Genomic DNA, 22,811 nt, shown 5'->3' with positions numbered 1-22,811 from the left:
TTCTCACAGCCAGAATGAAACAGCAGAATGGTAGAAAACAGCAAGTCATTTGGTAACCACTGACGATCTGCTGACTTAGTTTAGCCAAAATGAAACAAAGAAGCACCACAGCATTCACGTTGGCACTCGGGTGAAGCATAAGGACATATGGAAGTGATGCTGACCTGAAAGAAGCTCCAGTGCATGAAGGTTGTAACTTCTGTGAAACTGGAAATTCGTTACATGGATACACATAGAGATTTCTTTATTGCTCCATTTCTCTTCTCTCTTCTCTCCTCTGTCTTCTCTCTTCTCTGTCTCTCTCTCTCTCTCTCTCTCTCTGTCTCTCTCTCTCTCTCTCTCTCTCTCTCTCTCTCTCTCACACACACACACACACACACACACACACACACACACACACACAATCTCCATATCCTGGAATTTTCCTAGTAGATATATCCTCAATATATCCATTCCAGGTTGAGATGTTTAGGTTGAGCTCATTAATTAACAGAAATTTGCTTTTTATTCTTTATTCTCCCTTTCAAAAATCGCTAGTGAACAAATTTCTAAAACTAGAACTGTCCAGGATAGATGACAACCTTTTCCATTCTTTTAACCTCTTCAACTATCCATGAGAACTTACCATTCAAAACTTTGCTTTTCCTTGTAGTGTATAACTGCTTTTAATGTCTAATGCCGTTTCTTTTGTTGGTATCTGAATAAACCGCAGCAACAGAAAGGTCCAGTCTGAATCCTAGCTGAGCCCTTGATTACACACATGACTTTGAGGAGATAGGAACCTGAATTTCCTGGTCTGTAAAAAATAAATTGTATCTCAATAAAGGTGAACCAAAAAAATTGCATGTATTTTAAAAATTGTGACACTAAAGAAAGTCTTACTAGCTGCCTGGTATCTAATGCAAACTTCCAATTTTCTTTCTTATTTCCATTCCTTACTAAAAAAAAAAAAAAGAAAGAAACCTCCTTACACTGAGGCCAAAGAAAGATTTTTTGTGTTTTACCCATGAACAAATATAGACTAAAAAAGGATGCTTTTTCTTGATAAATACATTTATTACATCTATCTCACATGACAAATTCTAGTAATTTAAAATTCATCATAGTAACTTACAACTTCATGTGGCCTCCTACACTTCCCCAAGTAAAATTATATGCTTTCAATTTAATTACTATAATCTTATCTTTATACTGTGGAGTCCCAGTATTAAGCAGAGTTATTTAATATATATACATATTTGCTGAAAAGTCTTGAGTAAGGGAAAATTGCCAAAAAGATCATTTATGCATTCTAAATATATATCTCATATGTATGTATGTATCTATATACACGCACAATATAAACATCCATGACATATATATATATATAATATATGTATATATACCACACATAAAAATCATCACAGTGTTACTCTTATATTTATGCTACTTTCCTATATGTAGGGTCAGTGTTAAAAATTGTAAACATTCATTAGGCAAAAATTTATTAATATGAAGAAGACAAATCGTGTATTTCATAGGTTCAAAATTCCACGACGGTAACCACACTTCCCTCCTCTTTTCCCTCCAATCATTTCCCTCTTTCCCGCTCTTCTTTTCATCAGTTGATGCATAGACATGATTTTAAACCGCTGTATAGTCTCAGGTTTAATTAAGCACCTTCACAAACCTGCTAAGTCGTCCTTGGGACTAACAGCATGTTTGCAAAGTGCGTAACTGGTACACAGCCTGGGTCTGTGAATACAGACCCTGGCCAATTCACAGTGTGTCAGTAACTTTGGTAATAGCTCTGAATAAAGCCATTGCTCTGATAGCTGATTTATAGCCACTTGACCTTGTGAGATATAGGGCAGTGTGGCTAAGAAAACGGACTAAGTTTCTTGAAAATCTAAATTAAAATTTCAGCCCACTACTTGTTAGTTGAATGCAAAGCTGTGCATGTAAATGTATCCAGTGGAGTCTTCCAAAAAAACAATGCGACTTAGTAACATAGTCAGCATTCATCTTTGATCATGTTACCAGGGTAATTGTCATGCGAAGCAGCTAACAAATGATTGATTTTTCCATAAAAAGTTGAGATTGTTAATCCATTGCTTTCATGTAGAATGTGAACTTAATCTACTTTCATTCGGTAGAAGATAATACAGTATTATATGCACAGAAATAATCTCTTGAAGGGTAAGAAATGTTCCTAAAATGTAATATGTCAAATTTTATAAGTCGTCATAGGGGCTTCGTTTGCTCAGTTCTTTCCTTGATTTTCATGAATAAACTGCTGAGTGCTAGAGTAGAAATTTGGTGATCACAGACATTATGTAGAATGTTTAATGTGACCCAGGACTTGACGTTTGAGTAGGAATGGAATTTGTTAGTCTTTCCTATTGTCACAGGGAAAACAGAATCCATTCGTAGAGCCCTCTTTATACCATCTCAAATGATTTTCCAGATCTCTCACATCTGACAGAATGACTGAAACCTTGAACTTTAATTAGCTCCTTGGGAGGCAGTTTTCACATACATACCAGTACACTATTACATGTGAATCATTACATTAAAACCATCCTGGCTCCGTGGTTGAACACCCCAGGTGATCATAGCACATGAACAATGACATTGTATTATCCCACTACACTGGGTGACTCTGTTGAGGCCAGAAACTGATCGTGTCTTGAAAACACTCACTATTGGTTATTGACACTGGTTAAGATTTCAACTAAAAATCACCGCAAGGTGCTTTGTCTTCCTGAAACACTCAAAGTACATTACCCCAGTTGTTGACATGAATGGTGTCCTCTTCATCTTCATATGTAGATATGACAATTTAAGACTCTAATACCCTTCAATTTAAGTAGATTGCAATTAGAATTAGAACAGCTTATTAATGAAATAAATATTAAAGCTGTATCTATTTGTTAAGCAAGAAGTACATTTCTAATACCTAAAATGTAATAATTAATATTCCTATATGTCTCCTGTGTATTGAAGTATGAAAGATAATGTATTTTATTAAGTATACTTTATAATTGTAAGTCACAGCATAAGTCTCAAATGGCATTAAACATATTGTTAAAACACAATTAAATTACTTTTTTCTAGTCAAAACAATATTGTATTAAGCTAATCATGCGTGTTTGAATCACTAAACAGAGTAGAAATTAGCATATGTTAATAGTTCTTTGGTTCTCATTTCCTAAATTAAAACAAATCTGGAATGAGCAAAATGAGCAATTTGGTAAACTTAGCTTTAGCTAACTTCATTTAGTCCCTTTTGTTTTCTATTTCCTATTAATAGTGTAACAACTCTCACAAATTATAAGGAAATGCAAATATGAGCTTTGAGTCTTCTTTTACACTTTGTAAATGTTAATGTATTTTGAATGAATTTGGAATCCTGTCTCCAAGCAGGAATAATAAGTGCTCAAGCTGATTTCATTCTGGAGCGTAGAGCACCGCGTTCTGAGCTGACTGTATGTGACGAGAGCATCAATGTTCTTTTGCAGCTTTTGCCAGCAAGAGAAACTGCCAGTGACCTTCCAGTCCTGCGTGATGACCAAAGAGTGCCAGGTGTCTGAGTGGTCAGAATGGACTCTGTGCTCCGAAACGTGCCTCGATACGGCGTCTCCTACAGGCTCTCGTGTCCGAACCCGGAGCATCAGGCAGTTTCCCATCGCCAGTGACCAAGAGTGTCCCGAGCTGGAGGAGAAGGAGCCCTGTGTGCCTCACGCAGATGGAGTAGCCACTTGTGCCACGTGAGTCAGCATGAAAGGGCCTGCCAGGAGCCCAGATGGGCCCCTTGTCCACTGTTGGATTTGAGCTATGGAGAAATAATGACTTTTAGACATGCAAAATGAAAAAAGTAAACCTTTATATTAAACTCTTTTTGCATGGTTTACAAAACATCTTTGTTGAGTTCTATTTGCAATCCTTAGCAGCTGCTCTATGCTTACATATTTCTATAACAGAAATTAGTGAAGTTTTTCTATAGAAGAAAAGATAGTTAATGCATTTTCATGCCACATACATTTCTTTTGTGATGACTCAGCAGCACCACTGGGTATGGATGTGAACAGTTCAATGAGGCCGATTTCAAATAATACCCTCTTTACAATAACAGGTAGCAATTGAATTGGTTTCTTAATCATGATTTTTTAATGTCCTTCATAAAGTAAAGAAGACTTTCAGCCAGTTGTGATGTAGTGAAGCACATGTATGAGAAGTCTATTTAATGGAGTTAAATGCTACATGGAAATAATGAGACTTTAAACTCCTTGAAGAAAAAGATTGTGCTTGTTAATTTTGAGGTTTGGTAAGTTTTATCTCTTTGATTTGTCACCAACATGTATCACAAGGCCTTGCAAATGCTCAATGCCCAAGAAATGTTCATTGATTTCAAATTTAGTACATGAATTCTGAAATTTAAGATTTATTTTATTTTTATTGAAAATTTAGATATTCAGAGAGGATAGACAGAGAGAAAGATCTTCCATTTGATGATTCAGTCTCCAAGTAGTTGCAGCGGCCGAAGCCGAGCCAATCTGCAGCCAGGAGCCAGGACCTTCTTCTGGGTCTCCCACATGGGTGCAGGGTCCCAAGGCTCTGGGCCATCCTCGACTGCTTTCCCAGGCTAGAAGCAGGGTCACTGGGACATGTACTGGTGCCAATATGGGATCCCAGTGCATGCAAGGTGAGGATTTTATCTGCTAGGCTACTGCTCCAGACCTGAATTTTAAAATATTTTGCAGAATAACAGCATTCTTTTCTATTTTTTAGAAATAGTTTGTCCAAAAAAATTCTTGTGAATTATATTGCCATAATAATACTTCAGGGTAGTCTAAAGATAGAATATGTATAGGGCAATTGGAGAATCTTGGTTGCTCAGTAGAGAGTCCCAAACGTTATGGCAAAGTTCTTTAGAATATTCAAAACAGTTGAAGAACATGATTACAGTTCAAATTTCCCAAATTGGTAGGAAAGTAAACTGATAGTATTATTAATAATAGTAGTCACTAAAATAGGGATGATTTAATGAGATCTTTAATTCTTTAGCACTTCGGAGTTACCTGCTGCCCTCCCACATGCTGCCAGTGGCTGGACCACTCCACAGGGAGATCTCCTGGTCTCTCTCCCTGTTCACTAACAGCCACAGCTGTACACCCCGCAGAAAAAGGCTCACGGACCTGCCAGGGTCTTGAGTGTTCTCTCTGCTTTGAAGTTCTTCAACTTCTGTTTTCAGCGAGGTGCTTTCTTCTTTATCCTCTCAGAAAGTCAAATGTTAACAAAATACACAGATAGCCTTGAGTGTCTTTCCATTTTTTATGGGGGGGGAGGGGTGCATTTTTTTTTTTTTCTTAAAATGTGGAACCGGTTTGCACGGTGGGAACACTATTGCTGTCACAAAACTTCTTGGGATGAACTGAATTGGAACACCGTTTTGTTACCAAAGTATAACCATTTCAGTCACTTAACAGTTACTTGTTTGATTTCACATCCCTGGCTTTACTACGCACCTCATGAGAGACTCTGACTCTGCTTTGAATGTTCGTCCTCAAGGGATCATCTTTTAAGTGTCAGAGAAATTCACTGAAATATTGAATAGTGATAGAATTGGGGGATGGTTACAGGTTTGAGTTTAAATCTAAACCAAGAAATCTTTTGTGTTTGTCAAGGAGAACTTAGCACCCTGCTGTGGCCTGGCTGTAACTGGAAATATCAACCCATGACACTAAGCAAAGCAACAATGTATTTCTGCAGACCAACATACTGCTCGATGGCCAAAAAGCAAAGCAGTAATTTTGTAGCTGAAGACAAAATAACTGTTTTAAAACTCCCAAACAAAAGAGATGTGTAGTATTCTTTTTTACACTTGTAAAATGTGTAACTAAGGAATGGGTATAGCAATCCTTGTTTTTTTTTTTAAGATTTATTTATTCTTATGGAAAGTCAGATATACAGAGAAGAGGAAAGACAGAGAGGAAAATCTTCTGTTGATTCACTCCCCAAGTGTCCACAATGGCCGGAGCTGTGCCAATCTGAAGCCAGGAGCCTGGAGCCTCCTCTAGGTCTCCCACACAGTTACAGGGTCCCAAGACAATGGGCCATCCTTAAATGCTTTCCCAGGCCACAAGCCGGGAGCTGGATGGAAATGGAGCTGCCGGGATTAGAACTGGCGCCCATATGGGATCCTGGGGCGTTCAAGGTGAGGATGTTAGCCTGCTAGGCCACGCCGCCAGGCCCCACACTGTAATCCTGATTGGAGCTTTAGTTGGGAATTCTAGATCGTCTTTCCTGTACTCCACTGGTTAGAAATGTCAGCTCTTTCCATCATTCATCAGCATTCCTCAGGGATAGTTGGCATTGTAGGAAACATGTTTCTAGACTTATACTAAAACAGAAACTTTATATTATTTTTCTATATTTTAGTCCTAAAATTATAATTGTATATGAAGGAGCAATTTTCATTCACTAATGGCAAAACACATGTTTGAGTTCATCATCACTTAAGAGTGTTTGCCGTTCTCATATTTAATCCTCCTTTGTTTATAAGCTTCAGGAAAGCATGAGTCTGGGTATTTGCTTAATTGAGCACGAGATTTCATGTTTTCAGCATGATGTTCTCCTTTTATATATTTATAAGTGACTTCAAGTAGCTGTGATTAGAATAAGATGATAATGAATTTAACTTCCCCTTAAATGGAATGCTGCTGAAGATGGATGGAAGGGGTTGAATCGAGACTGCATTGTAGATGCAGTGACTAGCTGGTGCTTAGGTTTTTGTTGTTGTTATTGTTGTTTTGTAAGGAAAATATAAGCAGGGAGGAAACTGCATTCAGTAAATATCGCCCCATCTGCAGCATTTCTGTGTTCTTGTTTATTGATGCAGGTATGGCTGGAGAACCACAGAATGGACTGAGTGCCGCGTGGACCCTTTGCTCAGTCAGCAGGACAAGAGGCGTGCCAACCAGACAGCCCTGTGCGGGGGCGGCATCCAGACCAGGGAGGTATACTGCGTGCAGAGCAGTGAGCACCAGCCAGCGTCCTCCCCTCCCCGCAGGGACAGCGAAGGTACCCTCTACTTTCTTCTCAGACTCTTTCATGGATGAGAAGTTTGGGTTTGTCCTACAAGGGGGAATACACGCAAGCCTTTGTGAGACACGGGGCTGCGTTTCTGTTCACCTTTTCACTTGGCATCCATTGTGCTGAGCAGTAAGCCACAATTATTTCTGTGAGAACTTTTGGATACAAACCCATCTTTGGTCTGATGTGCTGACTAATCTCTCACCGTTTTTTGACTCAAGTGCTTTCATGACTCAATTTCTGCATCACGAATTAGTAGGAATAATCTAATATAAAAGTTGATTAAAAACTTGGGTCAATATACATGAACAAGTATACATTAGAAAGTTTAAGGTTTTCTTTACGTAAGAAGTAAAACTTGCTCATAAAAAAGTTAGTTGAAATGTTAAAATAAGTTTAATTCTGGTTTAGAGAAAATTTTTCCATTTCGATGTGAGATAAATGCAGAATATAAATTATACAGTAAGAGAAATCCTTAAACAAAAGGACTAACATTTTTGGTCCTTTTATAGTTGGGCAAATATATCTTAAACTTATTTAAAACTTTAGTTTCAAGACTAGATACTGTAGGTATACAAAGAATAAGTAATTCCTATATGGCCTGAGCTAAAATTTTTTAATACTATGTATAAATGTTATTTTCTAATTCTCATTGCTATTACATCAATTGTACATTGCATTGCTAGTTCCTAAGACCACCTAACTATAAATGTTTTAAGCAGTACTGTAAGCAGTCTTTCTTATACTACTTATATTTGCAATCATTCAACATATATTGATTGGCCACCAACAGATTTCCAAAAACTATGTAAGATAGGGTAGAAATATTAATACTGTTTTCACATCAAGAAAATACCCTCAGCTTGAGGGCAAAGGCATCATAAACAGCTATGATGTCTTAGTCTGTGGCAACCACAGGGGACCACAGAAAAGAGCCCATCCTTGTCTCAGTGACAGTCAAGCAGAGTGATGCTGGCTATGCTGCTTGTGGATAGGTGTGCCTCTTGCAGCCCTGATCCACTTGATTCTAGGCAGGGGAACAATGTAGACGATCCCCAACACTAAAGGAAAGCAAAACCGAGGTCTGGGTCACATGAACAGAAACGAGCAGGTTGCACTTGAAGTGTTGTGGATCGGAGACAGCTGGACATGTTAGTATTTTCTGTTGTTTGGAAAAATAGGGTGAAAACCGTAGTTGACAACAAATGAAAGGCAAAGAGAATATTCAGGGGAGGAAGTTGAGCAAGAATGAGAAGAAACTCAGGGCAGAATATGTATGTATTAAAAAGTAAAATCAGAAATGGCTTCTCTCTTCTCCTCATATAAGAGTAAAACCAATAACCAGTATTTTACGGAAGAGGAACTTAAAAGTTTTGCATTTGCAGCTTCCAAAATTTAATGGTTTTGTATGCACTAACTTCACACAGCATGCCAGCTCATTTAAAAATCCAGCCTAGGGGTACATTTTACTACTAATGTATCTTGAGGTTATAAGGAAGTAACATAAAACCCATAATGTTAGTACATTAATATTTTCTTGGCCACTTTAATGGCTGCATTTTTAACACTCTTAGGTAGATTTATTATAGCAGTCCTTTCAGAGTAGTATAATTTCATTGCTTGAAATAGATCGGATTTTAGTACTGAATGTCAATTATGTTCTGTAGGATATTACTATCAGAAGATCTGTCAGAATTCTGAATGCAACTGGACTTTTAAGTCGTCTTTGGTGGGGAGCCTTCCATCCTTAACAAAGCACTCTAGAGTAACAAGAACAAAAGTCACTGTAAGGATACCAGTATTCAGATGTAAAGTTGGACAAGTGCCAAATCAAAGGGCAGGAGATGGGAGGAATCACTGTACAGTGAAGGTTCATCATGTAAATGTGAAATAGCATAAACTTATGTCCTTTCCCATCAGATTCACAGAATACTAAGTCTCTCACAACTTATGCCAAAACAGTTGGTATTTCCTAAATTTGCAGCTTTTGTCCTTAAGGACACGTGCTATGTGAGTTTTCCTCCAAGGAGTACTTCTCATTTCCCAAAAGAAAAAAGATGTTTCCGGTACACGCACATTCCAAGAGTGACAAAGAGCTGTAACTTGTTGTGACTAGAGAAAACTAGACCATGCACTGTAAAGATTGGTCTGTCTTCCTTCAATAGCTGTTAAGGAACAAAGCTTACCTAATAAAGAGTAATGTCCCCAGACATTCCCCAACTCTGTAAGTAAGCCTAATTAGAAACCATTTAATCAGTGGGAAACCTTGGATATATAACTATGAAGTCCCATCCTAAGAATCCCTCATATTGTACTTCAGTTGAAGACCAAAGCTCTCACTGTTCTTTTGGCAGATTCACACTGGGCATTCTGTATATTGCTTGTTTTTACATGGCTACACTGAAAATAATTCAACTAAAAAAACAACTTCTTAATACAAAAGTAATGAAAGCCATTGAACAGAAATTCACATAAACTTCTTTATAGTGTTGACATTTTATATTACATAGGGAAATGGTAGGGACCACACTGACACAAGAAATGGGCCAAATCACATTGTCCATTGGAATATGAATTACTGTTAACTGATTCACACTACATTTTCCAGAAAAAAAAAATCTCCTGCTTACAGTCCTTGTATTTAATTTCTAGAAACTCAAAATATATATTAAAGTTTGCACAGAATAGTATAATATGCACCCAATGGCATGCTGTTGATGATATTGGTGAAAGCATCTGTGAACCAAGGGGAAATGAATCCATTTGATCATGGAGAGGTCCACCATTTATGCTTGTGCTGCTGCTGCCTCTAGGTAGCCCCTTCGGCCTTGACAGGTTTTCCCTGACGATATTCAGGTGCACAGGATGTCAGCTGTGTCACTGAGAGCCTGGACAAGCTCACTCTGTGAGAAGACATGGCAGTAAAGCCTTAACAATTGCTGATCACAGCACTGATCAGCATTCCAGTAAGCACTGCAGAACGTCTGCCTTATGCTGGAGTGACAGGAAGAGGCCCTGCCCAGCGAGAGGTTATCTTTGGAAGTTTTTTAAAAGCTTCGGAAAATTTGTAGATCTCTGGACTCATGGATGTGAGCTTATTTATTTATTTTTTTTAGAACCTACAGTGAAGACAGCATGGGTTTTAGCTGCATTTTTAAAAACATGGTTTTAAAAAGAGGAACTCTACTAGCTCTTAGACGTTATGACGCTTGTAGTGACTAACATTACAAAGCACTTACATAAGAATTTCTCTGTACACACATAACTGAGTATTCCAAATTGAAGTCTGGATACAGTCTATAGAGTTAGATATTGCTGAAACAGCATGGATAATGAGCCCATATGGTAACACAGATGTGTTATGCTGGCAGTAATGATTAGGGGTTCAGTTGAAAGATAGATATGGGCAAGAATGATTGAACTGTGAGTGACAGGAGGTAAAGTAAAGAATTTGTGTTTTCCTGAGTTCTGCCAAGAAATGGAATCAAATGATGATGACATCCCTAAGTAAGGTGTGAATTCTTTATGATGGAAGCGTTTTATCTACCATGTCCACAAATGAGCCACTTCAGTTTAAGCTTTTATGAAAAAAGAAAATCAAGGCTATTGTTTGGTGCTGTTTCCCTGTTATTTCCACAAGTAACAGAGAACATCAAAGTTCAGTGCTGTATCTTTTCTATCCATCACATTTAAAACAGCAGGTAGGCGAGAATAGTTTACCTGACATTTCTATGATCAATATGCATTAGAGGGTTGTAGGAGTGGACAAAACTCTGCATTGGTTCCCTGATGCAATTCTTTATTATTATTATTATTTATTTCTTTTTATGACACAGTTTCTTAAGTTCTGGAATTCCCCTGACCCCTCCCCAAACCCTCTCCCCATACTGAATTCCTCTATATTATTACATTAGTACAAATCATAACCAGTCATGATTCCTTCATCGTGAGCATGAACCATGCAGCGAGTGCAGCATCTCATTATACAAATTCAACAATTTCATTGGGAAACCATCCCTAGTCCGAAAGTAGAGCTGGCAGAGTATCATCCCCTCCAATGAAAAGCCACTACGTAATTTTAACTACAATTTATAACATCATGAAGTTAATTGACGTGGCATTGAGTGACCTATTTGTTAGAATATGCAAGTTCTCAGCCACATCCTGTAACTACTTCATTAACATCTTAATTTTAGTTTATGCATAACTGGCTGCTATACACCTTAAAATAATTTTAGGATAAATAAATCTTTAAAAAAATAATTATAGGGTACTATTCAGCTGTCTCGTGTCTATTTTCATTTTTATATTTAGGAGCTTATAGTATTCAAGCATGATTTCTACAGAACTATGCGAATTTTAGGATAGTCCAAACAGGCTTGTAACTCTGACAAGTCATATGTTAACAATTGAGGAGCAGAGCAGTTTTAGGAGGAGTGTGCAGAGAAATCTTCAATTCCTTAGTGAGGAGTAACTTTGTGTCCTACCTGGCAAGGTATATGAAAGTCCCTGCTGACTGTTTCCTGTCTGTTCCAAGCTTTCCTAATTGGTCTGTCTCTTCTCCTCTGTTTTTTTTTTTTTTTTTTTTTTTTTTTTGGTGGCTCTGGAGCGACCCTGGTGGTCATTGCAAGAGAGGGTGGGGAACCAAAGTTGCCGGAGTGACCCTGATGGTCATTCAAGGGAGAGTGGGAAGCCAAACTTGGAACTAAGTTAGGACCAGAGAAAGCTTCTCTCCTGAGTCCCTAAGGAAGTTTCTTGTTCTGTTTCTGCAGACTGTTCAGGGCTCCTGGCTTTTGTTCCAATGTCATTAGATCTTGTGAGGAAGGATCTGGGCTTCTTCCATCTCATGTTGGAGATCCGATAGGGAATGGTTGACCTCGGAGTTCTCAGCCTGTGAAGGCACTCCAATTCCTTGTGATCTCCTTGGCAGATGGGAAATAGTCCTTGGTGCCCGTGCTGATAATCCTTGGTGAGGATCAGTTAGTCTCCAGGATTGGGATATGAGTCTCCTCCTGTCCTCCTGCTCCAGTCTGGGGTCACCCCTGCTCTGTACATATGACCTCCTGTTAAGAGGCTGTCAGGATCACTCTTGAATCCAAGAACTGTATGTCTTTATAGTTTTTGCTAATGTCTAATGCAGAATCGAGCCGGCTGTCTGTAAGTGACCTGTTACAATCTTGACAGGTTATACTTAACATCTTCCTCATACCCTCTAAGAAGGTGTAAGATTTCTCTGCTCTCCTGACCCATTACAGAATAACAGGATACTAAAAGCATATCAGGTTTTTCAGTTCTTTGATGTAGGTCATAAGTAGTCTGTCTCTCATTGATTATTGATTTGTTGGTTACATCACCACATCTTATTGCATGTGATACAGGTTGTTTGGGGTTGTAATAATATTACAATTTACAGGTACTAGTTTTCAGATTGACATTATTTTATCTTAAATTAAGGCAAACGTGGTATCTAACCTTTTGGAATTGGCTCATTTCCCTTAGTATAATGGTTTCCAGTTGGGTCCATTTGGCCATGAAGAAATGCATTTCATTTTTTTTAATAGCAAAGTAGCATTCCATGGAGTAGATGAACCATAGCTTTCTTATCCAATCTTCTGTTGATAGGCATTTCAGTTGCTTCCTAGCTTTTGCAATTATTGATTGTGCTGCAATGAACATAGGGGTGCATGTTGGTTTCTCATGCAACAAGTGTTTTGGATATATTCCTAGAAGTGCTATTGCTAGATCATATGGTATGCAGGTTTTCAGTTGTTTGAGTGTTCTCCATACTGATTTCCATAGAGGCTGTACCAACCTGCAGCCCCACCAACAGTGGAGTAGAGTTCCCTTTTCCCCACCCTGATGAAATTCTTAAACCATCTAGGAAAGATCGTAGTTTACTATTTCTTTGTTTCTACTATTATATCAAGGCTGTATTTCATGTGTTTCCATAACATAATTACATTTATATGCAATTTACATATATTTATATATTTTAATATTTATTGACTTCTACAACCTGAAAAGATTACTTTTCTGCAAACAGATATATAAAATCTGGCTATGAGTAACTTTGTTGAGAGATGATAAAGTATTATGGATACTTTCCATAATTTAACAACCTTCCAAGTGTGGTATTTTGTGCTCAGCTTGTCTTAAGAAGATAAAGAAAAAGGGAACTAAATATGTTATGGCAACACTTTGAAATTGTCCACTCTCTAGAGGCTGTGGGAAGTAGAAAGTGCTGTAATGTAGAGTAATTAAAACTTGGGAATCCTCTGAAGGAATCAGACGCTTCTTAGCAGTCAGCTCACTGGATGCCCCAAGTGACAGAGGCCCTGTGATCAGTGGAACTACTGGAAGGAATGTGAGTTGTCAAAAGGTTGTGGCCACTGGGATAAGAGTTAATGAGAACTCCCATACTGGGATTTAGATGAAGGTGGTGTGTACCCAGAGGTAACATCCACTTCTTACCAGAGGAAAAGCTTACTAACGAGACTTCAGGAAATATTCCACCAAAACAGCAAAGAAAAATACATTGTTTCAGAAGTGATTTGAACATGAGATGATTTGGCTAGGTGTACAGTAAACATTTGTCTCATAACACAAAAAGATGAACATAGTACTATTTAAATAAATGACATAGCAGTTAATTGAATTTTCTTAAAACTATCTATCAATATCTTTTAAATACACCAACATTTTAAAAATGGTTGACAAGAAGGTCTTGTTCACACACACCCTGTCCTGAATCTCTGAAAAAAGAACTCTTCACACCTCTGAATTTGCACAGGACACATGATCTAGCTGTTACATCAAGTGACAGGAGCAAAATATGTGCATTTTATTCCTGTCTGACCACTCACATAAGAGAACATTTTTATGTATCTATTTCCTCTTTTCTAAGTATAGTGGGTAGTGTCAAGTCTTCTGCATTTTCATGGCGAGGCTGCTTTTTAAAAATGCCACAAGTAGACATCGAGAAAGTTGGTTTTCCATTCTGCTCAGCCTTGTATTCTTACACTCATGGCTTAACTTTATTGGCCTGACCACACTTATTATAAATAAATTTAGTTTCATTGGTCAGCGATGTGCAGACTATCTGACCTGAACACCAGCCATTAAAAATTATCCATAAATGTGACATTGGCTGTTCTAAATGTTTGCAAGGCCAGAACTGAGGTTTCTGTTAACAAACTGATTCTCAGAGCAAACCAGTCAGGTCAGCCTGCCTGCCTTGGATGGACGTGCTCCAGCAGAAGGTCCATGCACTATGGTGTCTTACAAGTGAAGCTGATAAAGGCACCAGCAAAGAACTCTTAGCTGGAGAAAGGGATATAATAGACACTGCACTATTTAATCAACCTTGAAAGGTGATAGCATCAGCTGAATAAAAAAATTCAATTTACCTTAGAAGGGAGACGAAATGAAGCAAGTCAGCCTAAGCCTCAAGCTGTGGTGGGGGTGGCAGGGGGCGTGGGGATACTGCAAAGCAAGCCTGTGCAGGAGCTAGTACACACACTAGTGCAGGATTTAACTTCGTGATTACTTCCATCCCTCAGAAGTCCGCAAAACCGAGCAACTGCATGATACACGACATCAGGCCAGTAGTGCTAGATACAGTAGTTTGAGAGGGAACTGTAATAAGTCTCCAGAGGGGAATACTTTAATCAAACATACGAGATTTCCCCTGATATTCATTGCACCATCTGAAATTCTGAGCCATCTGAAGAAAAATAATCCGTTGTAAACAAGATTTGAAATGCCTTACAAAGCGTAAGATACAATCTAGAAACAAGGGAATATGTTTAATGATTGGAAGTCTAATAAGATACTTAGAGACACCTGCAGTTAGGTTCCAAGTGCTCACTATAAAGGAAAGAACAGTAATATTAGGAATGATGATTGATGAAATATTTAAAAAATGGAGGTATCTTGCTTAACTCATTCATTTTTATTTATTGAACAAATATTTATTGAACACCTATTAGAATATATCATGGATTTAAATGTGGAACAGCAGAGTGCAGCTTTATCTCTGTCATGACAGAAGCTTATAGCCTAATAGTAGCTTGTTTAACTGTGCTTGCAATACAGAAGTGGCCCTTCAAAAGGCTAACCTCGGGACATCTTCCCAGTTTGGAGCTCTCCAGGTCCATTTTTGATAACGATATTGCATCCTTACTCTTCAGATAAAATATGTGTGTATGTATCCTGCACCCTCAAAATGTATTTTAGAAATCACTCGGAGGCTAAAGAAAACGCAAAAATTCATAGATATTACCCATCTTACCAGGTTCTAAAGTTCTAGAAAGGATGCAGTAATGTGGGTTTGATTGGTGCCATTGCTTATTACAATCAGGAGTTCATTTTGCCATGAAGTGAGTGGGAATCCCTTTAAGGTTCTTCCTAAGGCTTGAGGGAGCGTGGCGATCAGGAGGGAGACCTGGGTATTCTGGGTTCTGTATAGATGATGCAATGTAGGGAGCCCCCAATGCTGAAAATACTAAAGTGTCTGCAAAAGCTTCAGAAGGACCTCTGTATGTGAGGGACCTGAAGCTTTAAGTTTGTCAGCTTCTCGGTAAATCTGCCCTTAATACTGTTTTATTTTTTTAATTCTTTATTGGAGTTAGAAAGGATTACTATTTTGTGATAAGAATTGGAAGCTGAAAACCCTACTGGAAAAACCAGAGAGAATAGAAAAAGTCAGTCTTCAGGAGTGAAGTGGAATTTTCCATTCAAACCCTAACACTACTTCAGCCACTGAGCCCAGGGTTAGATCCCTGAGTTCCGAGTCTTTAGTTGCTCACTATGGCTTGCTGTTATTCAAATGGGGAATTTAAGAAGAAGGCCCACCTCTCCTCCTTTTGGATACAGTTTCATCTTACTTCATATCTGTAACACAAGACAGAAAGAAGCCACACCATTAGTCTAGGAGTCTCCACTAATGAAGGCAGATAGGAGAGAACATGTTGCCTAACGTGACACCATCGAGTCACTGCTGCGTTTGGTCTAGCACTCATTGCAGCAAGTCTGTTGTGGAGGAGTGATAGCTGCAGAAGGAATGACAGACCAAGCAGCCAGGGACCGGTGCTGGTGGGCGAACAGTGCTTTATTGCCAGATACAGGCCTGCTTTCTAAGGACGGAAAAGAAATGGCTGTGGCTGGGCCTCGCAGTTCTCCGCCTTGCTGATGATTGCTCAACGGGGAGTATCCACTCTTTCCAGTGTTAACAGAGGAGTGCAAACTACATTGTGGAACTCATTAATATTTATTCCTTCTAAAAGCAATGGGCAATAAAAAGGGAAATAAACCAGGGAGAATAGCTGTGGGAAAAGGAAGCCATGACAACAGATTCATCTTAGAAAGGTTTCACTGTTTATTGCACACAAGAAAGCACTCAAAATGGAAGGACCTCTATTATTATATTAGTAGTCTGGGATCCACTAAAAATGTCTCTTTTTTGGTGAACTGATTTAATAAAACAATGTATATGGATTACAATTAAAATACTTCAGGTGATAACATACATTTTAACAATATACAGTTGATAAGGCTCTGTAAGGTTACATTTTCCCTATTCAGTGAATCTTGGTGTCCTCTGAAACAGTTTGTTCTGTTATTTGGGCAAGGGTAGAGAACACCCAGCCTGCAGGCTGTGCAAGGCCCTGGAAATCTTTTAGTCTGGCCCTACTGAGGCAACTACAGGCAGAATTTGAAACTCAGTGAATCTATAGAAGTCTAATTTTTAAAGTTGATGATTTTGGGTGGCCCAAGAATGATGCTGTGCATATCCAGATGGCCTTTGGCAGGAGAAAAGCTTCCCCACCCGAATGCTTATGATCACTTACAGAGATCAGTGACATTTCCATCCTCTGTGCCTCTTCTGTTTTCCACCTTCAGCTGTTGTCCCAGTCATCGCAATGTCCCCTTCAATGACTTCCTTCAGCTAGAATCTATAGTCCTCTTAAGCCATTATGCAATTTTCCATCTGATTATATATGACTATCTTCTGTTACAATTGCTCCATAAATATTTGTTCTATGTCTCCAAGATTTTAAATCTCTGAGAGGGCATGGGGTTGTTTCTCCATTCTCAGCCTACGCTTCTTTTGTGTAGCCCAACTTTCTGGTATGTTTGCTGACTATCTATGTTTAAGAAGGAACAAGAAGTATAAACAGTCAAATCTCAAAGCGTCAGTTTTGCTCATATGCATTGCATTTTTATACTCTGCAAGTTACCACAAATCCGGGAGAGTGTATCTGTCTGTTTTGATTGCTGTTTATAGTCTGTGTCTATAATCCTAAGGGATGGTGGTTTTTCTACTTGGTGAATTTTTTATTTAATAGAGGGATAGGCCTGTGATTCTAAGTAAATTGAAAGTATGTGCCTGTAAATATTGAAAGAAAAATAAAGGATGAGGAGGAAAGGTGGGTGGGAGGGAAGTGTTGTGTTCTTAGACCTGTACATATGACATACATCGTGACAGCCCAGACAGTAAAACGTGACAGTGAGGCAAGATCTCCTGAAACATTTCTAGGACGTGTTCATAACCTTGGGCTCTCAAAGACCTTGAGTTCTTGGACAATCCCAAGGAATGTCAGTGAGTGTGCTTACCGCAAGAAACTATCGCATTCCAGAGGAGATCTGGCTTTTCTTTTACAGCTCAAGCAGTAAGCCGATTTTCCCAAATTGGTTTCAGTACATGGATTTGGAAGAACTTGCTTGCCCGTTTCAGTTGTTCACTACTAGATAGAATATAGCTTTACTGATTGGATAATTTAGGATGCTTGAACTAATTGGGTGTCTGTGTTTCATGCCACTACAATTGACTGGATAAATTATATTGTGCGCTGATGTAAACTTGGTTGATTGAATGATTTGTATCATGTGCCACTGTACTGGATGTTGGTTGCTTGAAAACCCCTGAACATGCTGATCAGGGCTGCCCACCTATCCCACTGGCAGTTGTATGGGACAGTCCATCGGTTAGTGCCAGCCAGTGAAAAAAACCTCTCAAGCTTCCATGAGTCTGCCTCTAACTTAATTTTAGGAAAGATTTGGATAGATTTGGGTAACTCACAATAACATAACATTTATTCTCTCTCTATGTATGTATATACATAGATATACATATTTCATATGTATATATAATCTAGAAGTATATATGCATAATATATACATACAATACACATATACATATATGTTTCTCTCTTTATATATTCTCCACTCTCTATAGAGACAGAGAATGCTGGGGAATACCTTTAGTTTGGGGATGTTAAGTTCTTGAACATCTAATTTTAAAGCATTTCACTTTAAGCAAAAATATCTGCCTCATTGACTTAAGTTTTCTCTTCCTTTTCTTTCCTTCTCAAAAGCTTAATGAGATCATGTATGAGGTCTAGCATAAAGTCTTGCATTAAGTGTGTGCATTTGTGTATGTGTTTGCTTCTCTGATTAAATCAAGGAAAAGGAAAGCATTTAGTAAAATAATAGTTTCACTACAAATCTTTTGTAGTGAAACAAAAATATAATTGTATATCGGGCTTGCCAGTTGAGAAATATAATGGAAGATATGTAATGCTTGGAGTTCCTTTACAGTATGTCTTAAAATCCTATCATATATTTACATATAAAATTACCCCTTCTTCTGGAAAAATGTGGATCTTTTTCAAATACTCCTTTGTAATATTTTAGAATAAAAAGAAATATGACTAATTTTCCTTCTGTAGTCATTGGCAACAGAATAATTACATCTTCCTTTCCTTTATGATTCAGAATACTCGATAAATTAAAGCAGTATGCCATCGCCAGAGAATTCTGAAGGAAATGCATACAATAGCCTTGAGATTGTTTGGTTAAGCTAAAAACAAAGCCATTTTACCATCCCTCAAGGTTGCCCCACTGGTTGTTCTGCCCTTTATGTCAGACAGAATTTTTGGAGATCTGAAACCCTTGGGTTTAACAGCATTATGTCTGGGGAGACTCACCTCTTACTGCTAAAGTAGCAATAATAGTGAACAGATACAGGGTTCCTGTTGTCACAGAGTTTACATTTCAATGAAAGAAATGATTATACAAAAAAGCCCTATTAGGTAGCAGTAACTTGTAAGAAGCACATTGTGGATAGGATGAGGTAAGGTGAGAGAGAATAACTGATTAGTGGTGTTTTGATCAGGAGGTTTTGTTTGGATTTCCACATTTGTGCATCTAAACCAAAATTCTCAATTATGCTGATTTACCTGTTTCAACTATATAATTATTTGTTATTTCAATAAATATGTAGATACTGTTATATAGTTTTAATTGCTATGTTTTTCATAAAGTTAAGAAAACCTGTTCTACAAAATGACAAGCATATAAGTTTACTAGACCTTAAATCTATTCTATAAATTATTTATAGAATGATTTGGCATATCTTGCGTTCTACACTTGCCTGCCTTCCATACATTCTTGTAATGTTGGAATAAGCTTATAGTGTAAATCATCTCAGAGTACATATATGTGTATGATATAAGCTTAATGATTTGTTGACTAGATTTATTTAAATGAATTCCTTGGGGCTGGCATTTTGGCTTATCAGATTAAGCAGTGGCCTGAGATGCCAGCATCCAAGTGAGTACCAATTCAGGTTCCAGCTTCTCTGCTTCCGCTTGCAACCCAGCTCCCTGCCAATGCACCTGTGGGAGCAGTGGGAGGTGTGGGAACTCACATGGAAGACCTGGATAGAAAATGACACTCTTGCATTTAGCTTGGTGCAGTTGCAGCCATGGTAACCGTTTGGGGAGTGAATCAACTAAAGGAAAATCGCTGGCACCCTGAGTTCTCCTCTGTGTGACTCTGCCTTTCAACTAAAAAAATACTTTAAAATAATAAATAATTTGAAGCTAATTAAGAAACAGATTAGTAGAATAGTTAGCACATTCTAAATCTTCAGTAAATATTTGCTGACTAAATGGATAGATTCAGGAGTAAATTCCAAGCATCAATAAATATGCAAATGAGTGTCTAGTTTGGTAGGATATTTCTGATAGCTAGGGAGACAACCTAAAGCATATGTAATTAGAAATACATCACAAGATCTGCAACTACATATTTAAAATCCTCAGAAAAACAAATATATTGTTTGGCATCTGCTTTCAGCCGCAGTGGGAGGTCTGTAAACATCTCAAAAGGAACAACCCTAACACATGACAGAGCTATCAAGCAACTATTTTGAAACTGAACAAGAAGCAGCAGAAAACTGCAGTCACACTTGTGAGCTGAACAGCACAATCCCTTGCATCTTTTAAAAGTTCTTCCTGTCCCAGAGAAGGTAATTGAGGACAAGCACCGGGCCAGGTACTGCTGAGAAATCCAAATCCCAGACTGATTGGCCTTAACAGTTTGAGATCGCTTTTAAAAAGTAATTTTGAGCACAAATTCATCAGATTTATTGGATCTGAGTAGAAGAAATGTTATTCATCTTGAAAATAGAGTAGGGATCATCCTAAAGCACAAGAATAATACTGAAAAAGGAATTCAACAGAGACTAATGACCAGTGAGATAGCACCAAGGTGTCAGAGATGAGTGTTAATGATGTGCAGAGAGAAGAGAGACAATTAGGAAACATTTTTTATGAAATAATGACCCAAATTTCTCAAATTAGGTGAAAAAAAAAATCAACCAACACACTTACAAATCTCAGTAAAGTACAAGTTTGATACATCTGAAAGGAAGAACAGAGGTTCAACAAGCTCACACTGTTGGAAAAAGAAGAGATGGAGAAAAGGTTACGGTGCAAAACGTACATGTGAATAAAGGTGGCAATAACTGAGGGTTGAAATCTCATCAGTTACAATGAAGGCTGTAAGACCGTGTCTGCCGACAATGACAGTGTGAGTTCTGATCTAGAAAGATGTGCTCCTGTGTGGAGTGTGACAGATTGATAGCCTCAAAGAAGTGAAAGCTGAGTGAACTCATCACGCAGCCGTGGGAGGGTAGACTAAAGATTCGAGGAGACTTCATTTTATGAGAAATGTCATTAAAATCGTTTTGAGCGCAAAACCATTTTGAAATTCATACCTATGAATTCAAGCATTTTATGAAAATTCCTATAACAAAAACTATCCATGGATTTCAAAAATGGCAACGGAATAAGCTTCTCTTTTAATTTAGTTATGTTTAACTTTTGAAATATTGGCATAGGATTCCCGGGTCAACTGATGTTGGACAACTTATTTAAATTCCTTGCGAACATGTTTCTTTTGGTACAGAATGGAATTAATCAAATATGTGAAACTTACCTTAGAAAATCCAGGAACTGTAGTCAGAGGCGTTCCAAGGATATACTAAAGTCTAACTGTACATCGAAAACATCAAGTAAGGCCAGTGATTTACAACAGATAATCCTTCAAGAAGTGTCAGATGCAATTCAGGGGTAGTTTGGCAGGTGGAGATATGTCCACGTGTCCACAATTACTGTGTATAACTTGAGGATTTAATAATTGATAACTTGAGGTCCCAGCTATGTAACTCCTTCAGAATTTTAACCCAGTTGGTTATGGGTTATAGACCTCCTTTCTTCCCGAAAGATTTATATGCTGGTTTTTTTTTAATCCAATCCACTAATCTATGACACTTGATTGATGAGTTTAAGTCATTTACATTCAGGGTTAATATGAATGGGTGGTAATTTAGTACTGTCATTTTAGCAATGGGTTGTTAATTTAGTCTTCAGTTGTTATTTTACTGGGATGTTCTTCACACTTGCTTTTGGTTTTAGTGGGTGCTGTTCTTTTCTGTCAAGAGAACACCTTCATCATTTGTAGGGCAGGCTTGGAACAGGCATATTCTTTTAACTTTACTGTGGAACAATTTTTCATTTTTAAAAACAAAGGAAAATGTTGCTGAGTACATTATCCTGGGCTAACAAACTTTGTCTTTTAGAATCTGGAATATTTCTCTCCATTCTCTTCTGGCCTGTAGAGTTTTCTGTGAGAGGTCTCCTGGGAGTTTAATTGACATTCCTTTACATGTCAATTGATTTTTTTTTCATATGCACATTTAAGGATCTCTTCCTTATGTTCAGTTGAAGAGAGCTTAATTATCATGTGTCTTGGTGAAGATCACTTTTGCTCAACCCTGTTGCTTACTGGAGACATCTCACCAACAAAGATCAGCAGAAACTGTATCTCATGGGTTTTGATTTTTTTGTTTGTTTCATCTCTTCAAAACATTTTCTTATTAAATTTTTCACTGACTCATAGATCATACAGTAGCATATTTTTCTTCAAAAAGATTCTTGATTTTCTTTTTCATTTCTTCAGGTACACATTAGTCATTCAGTAGCGTGTTTAACTTCATGGCGTTTTTATGTCCTTTTCTTCCTGTTGTTGATTTATTTTCTGGCTTTTCATTTAAGGGGAAATACAGAAACTGTAATGGAGACTATCATCCAGTGGCATGTTATTTAAGTTCATGGCATTATAATTTTCTGTTTTTCTTCTGGTTGTTGATTTTGTATTTGGCTTTTCATTAAATGGGTTGTATAGTAATTGTCATGGAGATTATCATTTCCAGATGTGAGGATACAATGCAGTATGCATCTCTACTTCCAGACAAAGATGTATTCCCAATGAAACTGTTAACTGCATCTTGACAATAAGATGCTGGACACTCTGCCATTGTCCATGCCCACAAAGATGGACATATGATTGTTTATGAAAACTATACTATAGTAATAATGTAGGGGAACTCA

The 22,811-nt window shown here is 37.9% G+C and overlaps 1 protein-coding gene across 2 annotated transcripts in view; it reads left to right on the top strand.

The window, feature by feature from the left end:
* THSD7A (thrombospondin type 1 domain containing 7A) overlaps window positions 1-22,811 on the top strand; it is a 280,481-nt gene that overhangs the window by 137,854 nt on the left and 119,816 nt on the right. For both annotated transcript variants that reach the window (XM_040964690.1, XM_040964691.1), the window contains exons 3-4: window positions 3,501-3,749; window positions 6,881-7,062. In XM_040964690.1, coding sequence (XP_040820624.1) covers window positions 3,501-3,749; window positions 6,881-7,062 — 431 coding nt within the window. The remainder of the gene's footprint in view (window positions 1-3,500; window positions 3,750-6,880; window positions 7,063-22,811) is intronic.

Source organism: Ochotona curzoniae, unplaced genomic scaffold, assembly GCF_017591425.1.
Source record: "Ochotona curzoniae isolate NIBS_2020 unplaced genomic scaffold, NIBS_Ocur_1.0 scaffold_3835, whole genome shotgun sequence".
Lineage (NCBI taxonomy): Eukaryota > Metazoa > Chordata > Mammalia > Lagomorpha > Ochotonidae > Ochotona > Ochotona curzoniae.
This window is presented reverse-complemented; position numbering and strand designations above follow the sequence as displayed.